Raw genomic sequence first — 20,249 nt, forward strand, 5'->3', positions numbered from 1 at the left:
TTAGTCATACCCCCCCACTCCCCCCCCCCAGATTTTTTTTATTAAGATTAATCTAATATTATCCGCAAAAAAAATAAAGAAAATAAAAAGCAAAACAAAATAGACAACCCAAAACACAAAAACAATAATAAGAAACAATAAATAAAAAAAAATCTAAAAAAACACCTAAACTGACAAAAATACAACACAAAAACTAGTAAAACAAAAAAGCTAAACAGAACACAACCTTAAACAAAACACACAAAATGATAAACAAAATAACAAAAAAACAGCACCAAACACAAACAAAACATACAAGTCGAAAAACAAGCAAAAAACATAACACAAAACAACAAATAAAAACTAAACAAAAAATGTAAAACCTAACAAGAAAAAATAAACTAAACAAAAGATAAACAAAACAATGCTTAACAAAAAACATACAAACAATAAAACACACACACAAAAAAGCAAAACAACAAAATAATACATGATCTCAGAAAAAATCTATCAAAAACACAAACCTGCAACACATATCAAAACAAAACAAAAAAGCAAATAGCTAAATCAATTTAAATGAAATACATTTTGAGGTAAATTATATTGAAATGATTTTTCAAAGCCATGCCATTTCTTTGTAATTGTTCATACATTTTTAAGCAGTTTCTGAGTGAAAATAGTTTCCACGGCATTTTTTCCCCCAGTGTACAAAGACATGTATACCATAACTAATTACTTCTTTTATAGTGGCAGATTGTCAATTTGTTCAACCATAGTAGTTGATGATTTTCAGACAGTGTCTTTATGCTTTGTATTTGTGACAGTAGTTTATATTAGCATACTGGATCTACAGCACATTTTCATTCGTATCTGAAGAAAGAAGAGTTGCCACACACCACGTTTAAGGTGGTACTACTGTACGTTGAAAATGCTTTCTCATAGGGAAGGGCAAGTGATTCTGCTTTCGACTGAAAGAGAATCCATGCCCTGGCCTCAGGAAATCTCTATTAAATATGTAACTTTCTTTTTCAAAGTGACTCACGTGTAAGTTCAGGACTTACCATCTACTGTAATCTGCAGCGGATGCCTCCCGAGCTCCTGATGCTGTGACAAACATGATTAAAATAACAGCAGTGGAAGATTTCAATTGAAATATTTCACTCTGTGCTCCAATTAACTAATGGCAATGATTACACTATAACACATTCAAATAAAATGGGAAACTTTGAATGTTGACTTAACAAAACCATGCCTAAAAAGATTAAAGTTCATCGGCCGAAGGTTAGTTTGAAGTTGTATAAAGTCATATATTGTTTTATAGGACGCTCTACCCTTCAAACGCTTTAGGGTCCGTAGATTAATCTGGCTGGTCAGTGCACGTAATACTATTGTGGGGGTTGTAGGTTTGTCCAGCCCTGCTCGCACCCTGCGATCCTCCTGACGTCTGCATCACACCTCCACCTGCAGACTCGCCCATTGTGTCTCTCTCTTTCTCTCTGCTGTAACCGTCTGACACATTATCACACACACCTTCTTAATTTAGGGGCTTGGTAACCAGAAAGGGATCCAGCAATGCACACACATGTATCTTCTTCAATGTGATGAAGGGCGTTGTCACTGCAGATTCTATAACTTCTTGCCTCTCTCTGACACCTGTCAGATTTTCACAAGCAATCTGCGAGACAGCACACTCAAAATATTTTCTCAGCTCTGGAATTATACGCTAAATCCTGATAGGCCTACAGGTGAGTAAAGACACAGCCAAACACTTTCTATTTGTTTTCACCTCAGAATAATAATTGGACACTGTTGATGGCATATGAACAATGCATGATTCAGTTTGGTCAGTGAGCATGCAAATGTTGTCTGAACAGAAATCAGTATCAGTCACAGTGACTCAGTGCTGAGTGAATGAATTTGATAACTAACTCGCTGAGAAAGATGCTGATTTGGTTTTTGTGTGTGTGTGTGTGTCTGTGACAGCTGAAAACCTTCATTTAGCATATTTTATGAAAAATGATTACATTTTCAACAAATAATATAAACGTAATAATTATAAGAAATAATATTATTACAACTCAGGGTTTTAAATAAATGTATGTGTTTTATTTGATTTACAAGTGCAGATGAATTACACTTAATTAAAAATTATCACAATTTACTGAGTTTATTTGGCACTGGTAAAATACAGCTGGAAAGTATCATAATTTGATATTAGTTTTTGTGTCTATAGAAAGCAAGCCATGCATGAGTTTTTAGAAAAAGGTGAAACTTGATACAGCGTGATCTGCCAAGGTTCTAACGTTGCTAGACGACGCTAAGATACAATAACAACACGCTGTTTAAACGAGACACACGTCACCTGCATGTCAGAGCACATTCCCGCCGAACCGATGACAAGATGTCTACAATAATGAAAGCATTGGTGACTTATTCAAAAGTATATTGTATATTCACGATAAAAGGGATATATATATATATTTGGTTGTTTTCAAAATCCAAACTGTAAATAATGTTTGTCAGGTAGGCCTACTAAAATTAGTCAGCCTATTCAATTACTATCTTTAATTAAACTTATGTAATTTAAAAACAGGTTTTTTTTCTTGATATACTGTATAATAAATAATGGTAACACTTTACTTTAAAGTGTCCTTGTTACACGTTACATGTAGCATATTTACTATCATAGTAACAAGAAATTAATCCTAACCATAGGCTTATAGTTAAATAATATTTCTCAATACTTAGATGTGCAACTATATGGACAAGGACACCTTAAAATAAAGTGTAACCTAAACAATTTGTTGTAAATCCCATTACGATGTTACACTTTATTTTACAGTGAATTTTTACACTTAAGAACTGAGTAATAACAACTTGCAGCAGGGTTATGGTTAGAATTGGAGTTTACTGCACGTAATTCTGCATAATTTACTGTTATGACTATAGTAAGTAGATGTAACATGTCTAACGAACACTAAAATAAAGTGTTACCAAAAAAGTCTACACTCTGTGTTGCCATTTAGGAACCATGTTTTGGTTCCCCAAAGAACCTTTCGGCTAACAGTTCCTAAAATAACCATTTTGAAGAACATTTGAAAACAGAAACAGACAGTCTTTTGGCGGGAAATAGAAAAACATGTAAAGTGGACATAATTTTCTATTTATTAACTCAAAACGCAATTACATAGAATAAACAATCATGAAAAAGACCCTGCTTCGTGCCTTCTTGAGTTTACCTGGATCAGGTAACTGATGACTCACCTCGAAGCCCCGCCCACTTTACCTCCCACCTGCAAAAAAGCCGAGGGGTTCCGAGCAGCCGTCAGTAGTTCAGCATCAGCGCAGGGCAACACAAGCTGACTAACTGAAGACGCCTTTATTGATTCGCACCGTGGGGATCTACTTTCCCGCTCTCTGGAGGAACTGTAACTCTTTCATCTCGGTGGTTCAATCGTCGCTTCGCCATGAGTGTCAGTATGAGCTCGGAGAACGTGTTTCACTCGGCACTGCAGCCCAACACGTCCGTCAGCACTTACGCGGTGCCCTCCGAGACCGAGCTCGCGCACGGCGGGACCTACGCCAAGGAGGAGGCGAGGTTCAAGCGCGTGCACCAGCAGGTGACTCTGAGACTGGCGGAGAAATCCACGCTCCCGCGCCAGAACGGCTCGTCGGCACAACACGCAGCCTCAGGTGTGTGTGTCACTGTGCGCTCGGATCTCATTGTAATACATCTACAATAACACAACAACTTTGAATTATTAATCTACTCATCATCTGCCAGGTTGACTTTTGGGAACGTCATTATTTGTTAGATATAAATAGAAGAAGCATTGTTATTTACTAATTCACACGCACAGGTTAGTACTGTACTGGTCCAGGCAAGTATGCAAAACAACATTGTTATCAGAAACAAACTGCCAGGAGCAAAATTGTGGTAAAAATGGTTTCTGTTATTTGGATATACAGTAAGACTAAATATCCCACGTCAATGGCAGATAATGTATCTTTTTTATTTTATTATTATTATTATTTTTAGTGTGACTTGAGCTGAACTAGTTTGCATTTACCTTTGTTTTTTTAACAAAACTTTAGCAGTGGCGATTTAAATGAAGTATTACAATCGGATGTGAATGTTTTGAATGCATGTTTTTTTCTGTATCATTTATGATATATAATGTGGCAGTGGCACAGTGCGACTTCTAGTTTGTGTTAATAATTCACAGGAGTGAGTTGAGCAAGGTTCAGGTGTAATCTAAGTTCCTGTTACATGACTGAGTGAGAGTGAAAGTTTCAAAGCTCTGCTTAGAAAAACCCAGCCCACTCGAGACAAAAAAAGTGCTTAGCATTGCACAAAAGAAAGGGAATTTGGATCTGTCAATCATAATGGCTTAAATATCAATTGTAACCTAAGAGAAATCCAATCTACTTGTTTTAATCCACAGAATTATAGGCAGGAGTTACTCAAAGTTTAGTTTTTAAAGACAAAAGAAACTTGCACTACTGTACTACTGTAAAGCACATTAGTACACATTATTGTGCACTTGAAAGTACTTAAATCCTCTAAGTGTTTAAGAATTTGTGGTTGATGTTTGCGATTAAGGCCGGAAGTGATCGGATTCCTGGCTTTATGAGGGTCTACCATTGCTGTTTCCTTTGGTGCTTATAGCGGATACGTTAACCGCACCCCAGTTTATGAGGTTTACCTGTGTTTGACAAGTTAGAAAATCCTTATGTTTTCCTGTTACAAGCTCGCTTTCAGGATTCAGTATCGTGTCTTGAAAGCATTTGTAAGTCTGAAAATTAGACTTGACATTAAAATACCAAGCATTAGTTAGGAGCTTGATAGAGATGTATGCCAAATAGATTGTTTTAAAACAAAACTGCATTTGAACACTTAAAGTGTTAGTTCTAACTTAGTGATTGCTTGTGTTTAATTCCACTAGTTTGAAGCAATGCACTAGGGCAGGGTGAGGCAGGGTGTGTGTTTTTTTGGGTAGGGACTTTGGGAGTGTCTCAGTCATCAGACCGGTTCTGTCTTTTCTGCTGGCTGTTGTCTACAACTCACTCCACACTTATTCACTCATGAAACGCTTATACCACTCCCTTATTCATACACACACACACTAAAGTGCGTGTACTTGCATGCCCGTAGATACATAAATAAGCCCTTGATGAAACAAACCTGGATGCCTTAGCCCCAAGTCTGCTTCTGATCCAGGAAAAAAATAAAATAAAAAAAAACCTTTTAAACCTTTAGTAAACTTGCACTGCGGTAATTCATGTAACTCTAGTAGTTTGCCTTATACTTGCAGTGTCATCAAAGACACATGCCGAGCATACTGACTTAGCTGTTAAGTTACAGACTTTATGACTTTACGGAGCAGTAAATCTTTGGCTTTACATCTGAACACCTGTAACTTATTTCCCACAATGTAGGCACTCTGTAATGCCATCCATTCAGCAACTTGATTACATTCAAATAAGACACAGAAACTTGCATACAAATGTGTCATAAACCTGACTACAAGGAAGCAAAAGAACTTGCATGTACAGTAAGTTCACTAAGTAGAAAAACCTATGTACAAGCCTAAGTGTCACAAACATGATACAAAACAAAGTTGTTTAATTAATTTGAGCAGACATGCATGTTTACATCAAAACATACATACAAAGCTATAATAAACATGATTAAAGTGAAACATAAACACATTTAATGTGTTTTTTAATGTTTAAAGCAACAAACATGCATAGGTATCATAAACATACCTAAAGGGACACAAAACAATGCATTTGTTTAATCGTTCAAAGAACAAACATGGATGTTTACATAAAAAAATGTTTCATATAAAGCTGTAGTAAACATGATTAAATTGAAACAAAATAAAACATTTTTTGTTTAGTTGTTCCACCAAAGAACTAAAGTGAAACAAAACACAACATTTAATATTTTTTGTATCTTAAATTTTTCAATAAAAGAACAAACACGCATGCCTGTGTACAAACTTGTGTACCAAGGTATCATAAACATGGTTATACAACAAAGTAATTAGTTTAATTACTGCATAGTTTGTATGTTTACAATACTCAGTGCTTACAATAGGTTTTCAAATTAGAGTTGTGTAGATAGTTAATAATTTTGTGTTTTAAAACAAATGAAGTTTATTGGTTTAAACTAGATTTCTATTTTCTTTTAGTTCTTTACTGTTAACTGATTGGTTATATATCTTTTGAAGAAAATTTTCTATTTGAACGGCCATATTTTTACAATGAGAATCTTTGATTTAATTTTAGCTGGTTGTAGTATACTAGTTCAGATCAGTCACTGAGTTGACATCATGGATCTTGTTTTTCTGATTAAAATACATTGTAGCTGAGCTCTTAGTCAGTTGTGAGTAACGTGTTGAATGTGATGGCACATCGAGAAAGTTCACTGAGAGGGTTACTCAGGCCATAAAAACTAGTTCATGTTATTTTCTCATTCATTTTCACTGGTTTTCAAGATTACATGTGCATTTATATTAATTCTCTGTATTTAATGTATCTTCTCTTAGAGTCTGGGAATTACTCAACGATGACAAAATATTCAACAACGAGCCAAAATTTCACTCCAAATTTCAGCTCTAAATCCTTTGTGTATGCCTCCGGCAGACCAATGACGGTAGGATTCTTTCGATTTCTTCATAAATATTTTACAGTAGTTTACATGTTTGAAAGACATAGCACTTATTGAGACAAGTTGAGGAAGTCTTGTGTGTATGTGTGTGTGTGTGTGTGGCTTCATGGACATCCATCTTGTCTTGTCCAAATATTGAAAATGAGTAATGGGGATTGTGTTAGTTAGATGTGAAATTTCACAGGTAAGTTCTAACCAACAACCACTTATGAAAGATCACAAGTTTAGAAATGTCTAAGCATTAAGCACTCTAAGCACTTCCAGATAGGCTGTATACCTGTTGATACCATGTCAAAAGTAGAGTTGCGTTGATTAATTCATTGGCACATGCAATTTGATAAAAAATGTTAATCAATCGATAGCTATTGTTGATAGGGTTCTACATTTTCAATTTCTCTTTTCTTCTGCATATATTTAATGTTTCTTTTCTTCAATGTCTCTTTTCATCTAGGCCCCGCGTCCATCCCAGTACTCTAGTGGTTACTCATCTCGCTCTGCCATTGATTTTGCACCAAGAACCAAAATTAGTTACACCGGAGGTGGTGGTGGAGGTGGGGCGTATTACCAAGAAGATTTTGTGAGCGGTGGTTACCAGGGTGGTGGTTACCAGGGTGGTGGTTTCCAGGGTGGTGGTTACCAAAGTGGTGGTTACCAAAGTGGTGGCTACCAAAGTGGCGGGGGCCAAGTGCAACAGCAGCAGGTCAACGCAATGACTCGATCCTTCAGCCGAATGGGGGGCGACCCAGACACCCAGTCCGTGCACTCCATGCGTGTGGCATCCATACCGCGGCACGTGGTTTCCTCATGGGCGGCGCAGGATGACAGCGACGGCAGCCTGGTTTCAGAACGAGATGCCACTTACGTGCAACAGGCCTCCATGCAGAACATGAGCAACGGTTACGTCGCCAACACCTACCCACGTCAGTCCATGTATTCGAGCTCTAGGGTGAACGGATTCGAGAGCGGACAGCAGCAGGTCAGTTCTATGACGCTGCCGACCATGAAACACTCCCTCAGTGGGACGCTGGCCACTGGCGGCGGAGGAGGTGGCATGGAGCAGGAGGTCTACGTTAAGTCTACATCCTTTAAAGGCCCTGCCCACCGCACCATCAGCCGAATCAACAACCGGCAAACGAGTCGCACGGCCAGCATATCATCAGGCATGTACGGAAGTGCTGGATTCAGTGGCTCCCAGGGCAACCTGGCCATGATGCAGCAGGGACGGCTGTCACGCGCTGGATCTGTCAGGAGCATGCATAGCGTAGGGAGAGGCAAGGATGTGTTTGACGGCATGGATATGACAGGCAGCATGGGCAACCTGAGCGGGTAAGAACACATGTGCTTTCGGTGTTTCAAAATACTGAGCGAAATGCATCCCAAATGAGCCAAGGCCAGGAAGACAGTAGGGCTGTCACGATAAATCATTGCATCGCGTTTCTTGGATCAATTATGAATGCATCGCGATTCTCTCTGGAATCAATTCTGAGCTGAGTTTTTAACAGCAGATGGCACTCTAATTTCGTTTTTAACTGCACACTCATATGCTTACGAAGAAGTGTGCTGAATAGCGACATGTAATTACACTTCGGCTCAGAATACTTTAATTACATGAGATTAATGTGAACACAGCTCACTGTGAACACCCTTGTAATTTACTTCTAATCTTATGAACTTTATGAATTATTATTTTAGGTTCAAGTGTATGTAAGTAACAGGAAGCAAGCAGAGTACAGCTGTTTCTAAAGCATGCAGTGCCATCTGTTTTGAATAACGAACCTCCGAATCGATTTGAGAGAGAATCGCGATGCATTCCGAAAACCTCAGAATCGGTGCAGAATCATTTCTCGATTCGCGATGCATCGCTTTATTTCACCAGCACTAGAAGAGAGTATGGAAATGGAAGTAGCTGCAGATCTTGTATTGTGCATTGTGATCGTAAAAATGTAAAAAGTAGGGTGTAGACTTGGTTCTGTCCATCAACTGTTGATTGGATGGAAATAGATCTGAAGCCGATTGTAAGAATGGGGCGGAATTTATGTGGACAAACTAATTGGAAAAGTCCAGCATGTGTCACCAGGAAAAAAACTGATGAATAAGATCAAGTTAAAATTGTTTTTATTTAAAATGACAATATTTAAGAAATGGAACATTTGCACAGATGAATTGGTCACTATAACATTAAAAACATTTAGAAAATAGATTAATTTGCATTTCTTGGCAACTTTAAGGCTGTTGTTGAAAATAGCAGAAACTTGTTTAACTTGAGAGAGAAACTTGCCAAATTAAATTTGAAATGTTGAACTGAAGCGCAGTTCACATGTTTCACATGTGCTTCTACATTGGCTATTTTACAGTGCTGTTGATTGTGACTCATCCCACCATAATTCAGCATGGGTTTTATTGTTTGGAGTTTTTTTTGTTCCACTCTGGTGTTACATAAGGTTCATGAAGTTGTTTTTTTCTTTTGTGCTCATACCAGACTTGCATTCAAATCTTATGAGCAATCTTATCTTTTGGTTTGCTCTGTCAAGTTAATGATTATTAAGTGAGGAAACAGTCAAATACCAAGTACCTTTTATTTAATACATTTTCTTTTCTGTATTTTATTCACTAAATTATTCCATAATTGATTTGAAATTGGCACACATATATATAAGATTTTGTTCACTTTGCAGTGACTGCTAACTAAGGATGTCTGGTGTCAAAAGTGAAGTGAAATTCAGCCAAGTATGGTGACCCATACTCAGAATTTGTGCTCTGTATTTAACCCATCCGAAATGCGCACACACACACACACACTGTGAGCACACACCCGGAGCAGTGGGCAGCCATTTATGCTGCGGCGCCCGGGGAGCAGTTGGGGGTTCGATGCCTTGCTCAAGGGCACCTAAGTCATGGTATTGAAGGTGGAGAGAGAACTGTACATGCACTCCCCCCACCCACAATTCCTGCCGGCCCGGGACTCGAACTCACAACCTTTCGATTGGGAGTCCGACTCTCTAACCATTAGGCCACGACTTCCCTGCTTGAATGACATCTTGCTTGAATGACTTAAGATGTGCACAAAATTAGTATGCTAGCACCATTAGCATAAAAAACATAGGCCTAATTACCACTCAAACATAGGCCTAATTGCTTGAAATGCACAAATAACGTGTTCCACCACAAATGACATGTTTCTTAGCAAACGATTCCTTATTACTGTCGGTCAAAAATTCCCTGAATTATGTACCATAGCTATTTGAGGCGTACTATGTTTTACCACAAACACTGAATGTTACTGATTGCAAATAATTCTGTTAGCTGTTTTCATAAAAATATTTAGTTTGGTGTGTAAGTTTGGATAACAGTGAGGGCAGGACTGACCTTTGAAGCATAAAATTATTCATACTGTGCTTTAACAGCCTGTCAGTACACCCATACTTAGCTTATCTGTGCACTGTGTGTGTGTGCGCACACTTGTGTATTGTTTGATGTTGACCGGTCCTGCCTATATGTGTGTTAAAAGTGAAGAGCGAGTCTGTTGCGCAGGCACACCCAAACCAGTCCAGCCACCTCACACTTCACACGCCCTGGGAAAGAAACACACACTTCCTAGCACTCCAGCGACAGGCACCAGCACACACAAACACACATGAAGGAATGTCCCGTTGAGCAAAAGTGTCATCAAATAGTGCTGACTCCTACAATGAATTAATACTAGTTAAGAAATTTGATGATATATGAATTATTTGACAAAGAAACAGCCATTTTTTAAGCTCCACTTTAGGTTTAGCAACAGCTCAAGCCACAAATAGGTTCACAATTAATTCCAATAAAGTTTGATGTTAGCATGTTACTAAGCTAATTATTGAATATTTAAATTTTTCGTACTTTCGTCCATAGACTCAACAGTTTGGACATGCCGACTGCCATTTCCTATCTTGATGATCCCGATCCAAATGTTCAGATGTTGGGGGCTGCCTACATCCAGCATGAGTGTTACCATAACAATGATGCAAAGAAACTGGTTTGTACTCGCTATACGTGCAAAGAAACATTTGAGTGAAATGTTTAAATGTGTGTTTTGGATATAAGTAGAAGTTCTCTTTCTTTCAGGTGAACCAGCTGAAGGGCATTCCCCTCCTGGTGGAGCTGTACACCAGCGAGAGTGAAGAGGTGCAGCGCTACGCCACTGGCGCCACCAGAAACCTCATCTATGAGAACATGGAGAACAAAGTGGCCCTTATTGAATCCGGCGGGATCCCCAAACTCATAGACGCCCTTAAAGAACAAGACGATGAACTCCGCAAGAACATCACAGGTGGGCTTTTCAGACACGCTGTTCTAGTTAACTTTACTGCCAGTATAATCACCATTGGGTTACACACGAAAGGCCGAAAGATTTCCCTTTGATTTTGCAGGGGGTGCAAGTTTATTACTTTCAAACCAAGCTCCTTACGGTTGGTCAACGTGGTGAATCAGTGTAAAAACATTGCAAAATCTGCGTAGGGAAATGTTTTTCCTCACGTGAAATCTCTGTCTGGATTTTGACTGAAAATTCATAAAACAACCTAAACCTTAAGACTGGATGCCTATAACACATTTCATTAAGCCTGATTTGGAACACTTGTATATGGATAGCAATAGATTCACATTTGATTGCAGTGGAGTTTGAAGTTTGCATGAAGCTAGGCTAATGATTTGGGTCGCAGATTTACTAAACAGAGAAAGTTGACGTGAGACCGCAGAAGTACTGATGGGAGTGGAAAGTTATGCGGTTGATCTACTGACAATGCACATATTAAAGAACACAGATGCAACAAAATTGACCAAATAGCAAAGATAATTGGGTGTGTGTAGTTGAAAATATAGAACATTTTTTAATTCATGGTAATGAGCTCCAGTGTCCATTTACACTCTTGAAAATAAAGGTGCTTCATGATGCCATAGAAAAACCTTTTTCCCTAAATGATTCCAAAAAAGAACCTTTTACATCTGAAGAACATTTCTGTTTCACAAAAGGAACTTCGTGGTGAAAGAAGGTTCTTCAGATTACAAAAAGGTAAGAAAGAGATGGTTCTTTGACTGAATGGTTCTTTGTGGAACCAAAAATGGTTCTTCTGTGGCATTGCTGTGAAAAAGTGAGTGTAGACCATTAAATGACTCGGGATATGACGTACGAAGAGCTTTTCATCATCAGACTATATGTGTGCATGTGGATCTGCATGTGTTGTACGCAGGGCGTTGCCTGATCTCTCAGTATTGCATCAAACTATTTAATTATTGCTCGACGTTGTCTTGACATGTGCAGTGGAATGAGCGGACTCCTGTAGCGAAGGTTGGTGAGTCAGGTTTATGCCGGTCCTTGCTGCTGTGCGTGTCTGGATATGCAGGAGCTCCAATAAACCAAATAAATCTACCAATGCGAATCCCACCACTAAAATTGCGGCATTTGAGAAGATGACATCATAACAAAAGCTAAGGAAGTTGTAAATCTTTTGCAAGGAAGTTCGATTTGTGAAATTGGTTGAAAGTTTTCAGATTATTTCCCCCACTTTGTTTTTTCCTTTATCTTTATTCAAATTCTTATCTATTTCCCACGACACATTCCCATGCTCTTTTCCTCATTCTCTTGATCTCTTTGCTCCTATTCGCTGTAGGTATTCTGTGGAATCTGTCGTCTAAGGATAACCTGAAACAAAGGCTGGCACAAGAAACTCTTCCCGAATTGACAGAGAAGATTCTGATTCCCCTCTCTGGCACCGGGGACGAGGACATCATTGAGCTGAGCCCCTCAGAGTCTGACATCTTCTTCAACACCACCGGCTGTCTCAGGTACACACACACACACACACACACACACACACACACACACACAGACTGTTTTGGGTTCCCCTTTACTTGTTCCTGTTCCTGAAGGAACTTAGTCGGACTTCACTGAATGAAAATCGCCTCTAATCACATCCCAGCTAGGAAACCTGAGAACGAGAACACTTAAGAGTCATGCTTCAACCCAAAACCCAAACCTAACTATATTTTATATATTTCATATTTTACGACTGTCATTTTTAAGAGGGTTATTTTAGGAAAAATTATATATAAAAATATATATTTTAGGACTTTTAATTTTAGAAAATGATAGGAAAAGACATCTATTTTTAGGACAGTTGTTTTTAGAAAAAAAAAAATATTATATTTTTAGGGATGCTATTTCTTTAGAAAATTAAGCCTGTGTTAGGACTGTTATTAGAAATTTATGGAAAATTTATTATATTTTTAAGACTGTAATTTTTTTAAAATTATGGAAAATTAATTATATTTTTAAGACTAATATTTTTTGTTAATTGTAGAAAATAAATTATATTTTTAGGTCTATAATTATAAAAAAATTATGCCTTTTCATAGAACAGTTGTTTTTAGAAAACCAAAGAAAATTAATTACATTTTAAGGACTATTGGTTTTAGAAAATTATAGAAAATGTATTAGATTTTTAGGACAGTTTTTTGAGAATTATGCATATTTTATAATGGTTAGTTTTAGAAAAAGTATAAAAATTATTTTTATTTTTGTAATTGTTAAAAATTGTAGAACATTAATTATATTTTTAGATCTGTTATTTTAAGAAACGTATAGAAAATCTGAAGGATGATTTTAGGATTATTTATTAGGCCTGTTATTTATTTCATATTGACTTTATATTTGAAAATACTTTATTTAATGAAAATATGTTATAGATTAAAGAAAATGTACAGCAATGATATTTAGACAATCACTTTATCTTAAAAATGTTTTTGTTTAAGTTAATATATATATGTTTTTATTTAAATGTACATATATAATATACACTTTTTTTGTGAGATTCAACCTTTGATATATCTTTCTGTTTGTCTTGTACAGGAACTTGAGCTCGGTGAACGAGAAGACCAGAGAGAAGATGAGAGGGACCAGTGGCCTTATAGATGCTCTGGTTGGCTATATTCAGAAATGCTTGCTGGACAAGAAAGTGGAGGAGAAGGTAATTGTGTAACACCCTCTTTTTTATATTCTGCTTCTGTTGTTGCCTCCGCCTGCGAGGTGTGTGTTCACATGGCCATTCATGAGTGTGTTCCTCTCTCAGGGTGTGGAGAACGCAGTGTGTGTGTTGAGGAATCTGTCCTTTCAGCTGTACAATGAGATGCCCCCCTCAGCACTTCTGCGGCTGGAGGGTCCGAATCGAGCTCAGAGCTCCTCAAAAGCAGAAGCTATCGGCTGCTTCACCCCTAATAGCAAGAAGGCCAAAGACGTAAGAAGCTGCATTCAAATTCATATTTCACTTCTTATTCTCAAACTTCAGCTTCATCTCATGTTGTGTCGTTTCTTCCAGAGACAAAATCAGGACCTCACCACATTTACAGAAGTGTCCCGCCAGCCCAAAGACATCGAGTGGCTCTGGCACCCTAAGATAGTGGATGTGTATAACCAGGTGCTGCAGAGCTGCGAGTTCAACTCCACAACGCGAGAGGCCGCGGCCGGAGCCCTGCAGAACATCACAGCTGGAGACAAGAGGGTAAGAGTTTCAATCACATTAGCAACTGCAGCTAGTTACAAAGCAGTTATTTTAACAAAACCTCTCTTTCTTATGTTTCAGTGGCCGTCCATCTTGAGTCGTGTGGCGTTGGAGCATAATAGGATGTTGCCTGTCATTCTGGATCTCTTGAAGACCAACAGCGATCTCGAGCTGCGTTCTCTCACCGGCTTCCTCAGAAACCTGACCCGTCATGCCAAGGACAAGAATGACATGGGTGAGGCTTCCTTCCTCAGCTACACAACTTCAGTCCATAGCATCTCTGTGGCCTTAGAGGAGCTCATTGTACTCATTGTCTTTTGTTTTAGCCACAAAGGTGGTAAATCCCTTGCTTTCCAAACTCCCCGCCGATGGGCGGCAGAAGGAGCCGTCCAGTGATGTGATGGTGAACATCTGTGGAGCCCTCAACAACCTGGTGACCAGCAGTATGGTGGCTGCAAGAGACATCGCCTTCTTCGAGGGTCTGCCCAAGCTGGTGGGCATCAAGACGTCCCATGACAGCAGGTAAAACTAAAAGACATCCAAATTTACTACAAAAATGAATAGAAAATTATATTGCTTCCAAACTAACGTTGCAATTTCAATTGAAAATTTTAGCCCTGCTAAACTGAAAGCTGCTAAAGCAGCGGCAACAGTGCTGAGCAACATGTTCCAGTATAAGAAACTACACAAAGATTACAGAAGCGTAAGTATTAGGACCAAGTCAATTATGTGTGTATATGTGTGTATATATATATATATATATATATATATATATATATTATTCCAGTAACGTTTATATTATATTTTTACTCATGTGACACAAATGCACCTGTAAATAAACTATTTCTGCAATAGTATGGGTAATTGAATCAAGGGTTGTCCAGTCTGCATAACAACTGGAACTGAAAACTTGCCCAATCGCAGCCAAAACTGTCCCAATCGCAGCCAAAGCTGGCCCAATCACAGCCAAAATTAGCCCAATCGCAGCCAAAACTAGACCAATCGCAGCCAAAACTGTCCCAATCGCAGCCAAAACTAGCCCAATCGCAGCCAAAACTGGCCCAATCACAGCCAAAATTAGCCCAATCGCAGCCAAAACTAGCCCAATCGCAGCCAAAACTGTCCCAATCGCAGCCAAAACTGGCCCAATCGAAGCCAAAACTGGCCCAATCGCAGCCAAAGCTAGCCCAATCGCAGCCAAAACTGGCCCAATCGCAGTCAAAACTGGCCCAATCGAAGGCAAAACTAGCCCAATCGCAGCCAAAACTGGCCCAATCGCAGCCAAAACTGGCCCAATCAAAGCCAAAACTTGCCCAATCAAAGCCAAAATTAGCCAAATCGCAGCCAAAACTGGCCCAATTGCACCTCCATGGGGGCGAGTGGAGCTCCACTCAAGAGCTGAAATACGTCACCTCCACCAACCTTTCGTTTTTTATTATTGTTATATGTATACATGTATAAAGGGTGCTCTACAAGTCACCTCTCTGTATGTAATGTTAATATGTTCTGTACTTTTATCTTTTTTACCTTCACCTAGTGTAAGTAATAAGAAAAATAATAATATATACTAATCTTTTATGGTTTATGACACTACAGCGTTTTTTTATTTTTTTTCCCCCAGCAATTTGCACTACAGACACAATCCATATTTTGAGGGCTTCTGCCTCTTGTTCATGTTTGTTTTACCAATGTACCAATGTACAACTGCAAATGTAACATTCAATCACAGCCAAAATTAGCTCAATCGCAGCCAAAACTGGCCCAATCGTGTACCAAGGGGAAGGGGCTATAAAAATCCCTCTAAAATCACGTTGCTTGGGGTTCGCTTCAACCTGCAGATTAAAGGTGCCATCTGTCATATCTGGCAAAAAAATCAAGTCATACTCCACGTTCCATACCAGATGGGGGCAGTATGCCTCAATAAAGTGAATTGGTCTACTCTAGAGTAACAAACGAGAAACGACATAGTCTCTATGCTCCGCCCCTACCTTCACAACAACCCTAGAGCATAGCTGAAGCCTATAAGACAGCGGTTCTCAATTGCAGTCCTCGCGCCCCACTGCTCTGCACATTTTGAACGTTTCTCTTAGAGCTTCAGACATTTGTTCTATTCGAACATAAGTGCCCTGCGAAGTGGACATCACAGGATATTGAGCCATGATTCCAGTTCGAAGCGAACGTAGCTATATGTTCCAATCAAAGTGCATTGAAATGTGCAAGACGTGAATTTAAATTGTATTGATTTACAGAGGTATATGATGTCACAGTTGTCCATGTTTAAAGACGCTGCACAGCACAAATCAGTGAATGAATGTTTCGATGTGAGGTAAACTTCAACAGATTTCCCCTGCTCAGAGAGTAGGGAGCAATGAACATTTGAAAAACAGTTCATGCACGGAGTTCATTTCTAACGAGCTGATTATCTGAATCAGGTGTGTTAACAAAGAGAAACGTGCAAAATATGCAGAGCAGTGGGGCGCGAGGGCTGGAATTGAGAACCGCTGCTATAAGAGGACGTTTTGCCTCCAGAGGAACGTTGGGTGATGTCAAGTGATTTTGAAACATGACATCTTCAAGCTACTCCCCTTCACCTTTACCAGTGAATATGTTCATATTCGTTTTGTTCATATTACATTGAGTTGTATATACACATTATTGGAATTAAATTAATTTGACAGATAGCATTCTGTCAACATCATTGGTCAACATCAGACAGCTGATGTTGACCAAGCTAGCGCCAACCAACGTAACCAGAGCTGCCAACTCTCAAGCATTCACCGTGAGACACACGCAATTGACTCTTTTCACACGCTTTCATGCAACACATCAATTTTCTCACGTACAGAAAAACCACGAAGCAAAGAGGACACGGAGACCAACAGACTAGACAGAGCAGGTTACTTATGATATAAAAAAAATGGGTAAGTTATAGCTAGCTAATTATCAAACGCAGCTACGGTTAGCCATCGCTAACATTAGCACGTTTATAGAACAGCCTTCGATACATTTCTATGTTATAACTTCCCGAAAAAAAATACACAAACATATAAAACAAACTTCGAGTGAAATACTAACAGCATCTAACTTACCAATCCAAAAGAAATGTTGCAAGTTCGGTGTCGAACCTCATTTCTTTCAGGTCCATCAGTTGTCTTCAGAGGTTGAAAGCAGTGCTAATGTTTACTCTGGTTCGGCTCCTTTTCTTATCGGATTTGATTTGTGATTCCGAGCGCGGTTGTTTCCCTGTAGCGGGTGGTGGTCTCTTGCCAAGGGCTTAAGTCATCCTTCCGCTCTCTTCCCTGAACTGAAATGAAGTAGTGGGCTGTACTTTCCACACGATTGACATCAGGTTCAGGTACGCCCACAAGCCGTGCGAGTTATTCGTGTATTGCAGGTTGGCTGGTGGTTATGTTGCCCGCATACTGCCTCCCATGGCCGAAACTGGTATTACGACACCTGTCGGGCCGGGGCTAGTAATGCTACTGCTAATTAAGGTTGATATCTCTGCAGCACTATAACTTGACATTTTTTTAATGACATAATCGCCCTTATTTCTTCTCATACTTTTGATGCGTGTAGGTCATTTTTTTATATTTTAAGCTCAATTTTTGCACATAGCACCTTTAATTAAACTTCAGTACATAGCTGTTCCCACACAGTTTGTACTACCGACACGAATAACCTCAAATCACGCAGACTGGCAAACTCATTCACTTTTCTAAATGACCAAATTAACGATTACAAAAATAAGTGAAACTCACTGACTCGAGCCATATCTAGAGACCAGAAAATCATAGAGACTTCATAAAGAGTCAGTCAGCAACATCCTAGAAACCAAATAGCAACACTCTAGCAACCATACAGCAACTACTCCTGGTGTGACTCACTAACATTTACTTCATAAATCTTACAAATCTATATTTGTTACCATTTTGTCTTTATTTTTATTCAGCTTAGAAAATAAAACCCTCAGAATGTGTCTCTTTGTGTTTTTAGTCTTTACAAACTAGTACAGCTGCACGTCACGATGACTGTCAGTCCGCTCTGCCCTCTAGACATTTTCCAGTTATTTGAAGACTTTTTAAAAGCCCATATAACACACACAAACATGCGAATGAATACGTATCACACTGGATAATCAGATGGGAACTTACACACTCATATTTGAGTTGCTTATTTCCAAAACACACAAACATACACGGCTAAAGCGTGTTGATATGGGAAGGAGATGTTCAGCCACACCCAAAGATGTGGATTGCAGGTGATTTCCTCGTGAGCATGTCCTAACACACCATACAACGCCAATGGGTGAAAAAAGAAAAAGAAAAAAACGTGTTCTGTCTTCTACTTCAAATCTGGGAGGCTAGCCAGTGTGCTACCTGGAACAACTATGTGCCTGTTAGATTAAAAGCGTCACTCACTCATGGTGTTGTTTTTGGTTTGTTGTTTTACAGAGAGGGTTCCAGAAAGAAGACTTTTCAGACCTGGGCTTCTGAATGGATTATATTGTCAAACAAGAAGATATTTAATAAGGACAATGGATAAAGAAAATATAACCGGATCACCAGCAAAATAAATATTCTGAAAAGTGGATAACACACACAAGACTTTATTGCTACTGTATAGGATGAACACTTCCTGTTCAGCCTTGTATTTTTTATATTTTTCCCAAAAATCCTCAGGGATTTATTGCAATATGTCTTTTTATTTATATACTGGCTGTAGCCTGTATATAATCTTTTTTCTATTAATATACAGAAACACAGAATATCCATGATATAATAATTATATCTTGGGAATTTAATCCATCTTTTAAAAACAGTTTCATTATTATTATTTTTTTTGGATATTTGTAGAAAAATATCTGTATTATGATGGCAGGGAAGATATCTTAGCTGGAACATTGGAATTGTGAGGGGATAGATGATATAAGGAGATTGTAATATGTTTTATAATACACAGAAATGCTGTAAACATCTCTGGGGAGATTTGGGCTGTTAATCAGCCTTCTTGTCATAATAGAATTGCTTATTTCTTACTAGTCTGTTTTAAAAATCTAGTGGGTTTTCTTCTTTCTTTTTTTGGTGTTTTGCTATGTACAGATAGTATGTGTCATTATTAAGTGTAAAAATATTAACTATAATGATATGAGGACACTTGGTGAAATACCATCTGAATGTTTGAATGGAAATGTTGCATTTAAACCCACTGACTAAATTGATTAAGTATGTTTTAACAAAGAAACATCACGATATGCCAAATACATATGGATAATTTCTGTTCACTTATGAATTATTCTGTTTTTCATAATTGTATATGGTGCAATATGTGCATTCATTTGATTGTAAGCAATTCTACTTACACGTAGTGTTCTTTTTTTTTATTTTGTATAAACTTTTATTATGGATGTTGAATGTTTGGTTTAGGTTGGTATGCTTCCAAAAGATATTTAATCTGGTGTGTATGAAATAGACTGTTATGAGGGATTTGCCGTCTTTAAATAGTTGAGACATGCTTTTTTTTTCCACCGGATGGAGACTTGATTCCGCAGAGAGGTCTTGAACTTCCTGACCTTTAAGAATGCATTGAATGTTCTCTTTTCAAAGTCTTTGATGATCGAATGTCTAGTATATTTTTTAATTTGTCGTAATTTCATTGTAAAATGCATGTGCGTGAGTGTCATAGATCTATGTTCATATAAAAAGCAATAAAAAGGAAATAAAGAGTTTGTTTTTGTCAAACTAGTTTTTTTTTCCAGAAAGGAAAATGTCTTTTAAAGAGACAGTACACAAAAAAAATGTTTTGCTTTAAAGTAAAAAAACCCACAAATCTCATTCATGCTGATTTCAGCCCAGTTTGTGTTTGTCATAAGTCAGCAAAAACTGTTAAAATGTCTTTATCCCAGCCTGTCCTTTTTTCTTGCGTTTTGCTTCTGTTTCTGTCCTCCTCTAATGTCGTCCCGCCCTTATTTACATACTTTCTCTCTGTTTCGACATGAACGATCATCTGCCACACCCTACTGCAAAACCCAATGACTTCTTCACAAGCCGCCATATTTTCAACAT

The 20,249-nt window shown here is 38.3% G+C and overlaps 1 protein-coding gene across 3 annotated transcripts; it reads left to right on the forward strand.

Moving 5' to 3' along the window:
• Nucleotides 1-1,546: 1,546 nt before the first annotated feature.
• pkp3a (plakophilin 3a) lies at nt 1,547-19,912 on the forward strand. Of its 3 annotated transcripts, XM_059536991.1 has the most exons (13): nt 3,295-3,672; nt 6,534-6,640; nt 7,107-7,981; nt 10,541-10,664; nt 10,754-10,958; nt 12,298-12,472; nt 13,536-13,653; nt 13,756-13,920; nt 14,002-14,184; nt 14,266-14,419; nt 14,511-14,706; nt 14,800-14,887; nt 18,639-19,912. In XM_059536991.1, exons 1-13 carry the CDS (start codon nt 3,447-3,449, stop codon nt 18,678-18,680), a joined length of 2,658 nt encoding a protein of 885 aa, XP_059392974.1. In that variant the 5' UTR covers nt 3,295-3,446; the 3' UTR covers nt 18,681-19,912. The 3 variants fall into 3 exon arrangements, with proteins under 3 accessions (XP_059392973.1, XP_059392972.1, XP_059392974.1); XM_059536990.1 differs by lacking the exon at nt 3,295-3,672 and adding an exon at nt 1,547-1,724 and having other exon boundaries at nt 13,756-14,184; XM_059536989.1 differs by having other exon boundaries at nt 3,293-3,672; nt 13,756-14,184.
• The last annotated feature ends 337 nt before the right edge of the window (nt 19,913-20,249 follow it).

The sequence above is a fragment of the Carassius carassius genome, chromosome 43 (genome assembly GCF_963082965.1).
Source record: "Carassius carassius chromosome 43, fCarCar2.1, whole genome shotgun sequence".
NCBI lineage: Eukaryota > Metazoa > Chordata > Actinopteri > Cypriniformes > Cyprinidae > Carassius > Carassius carassius.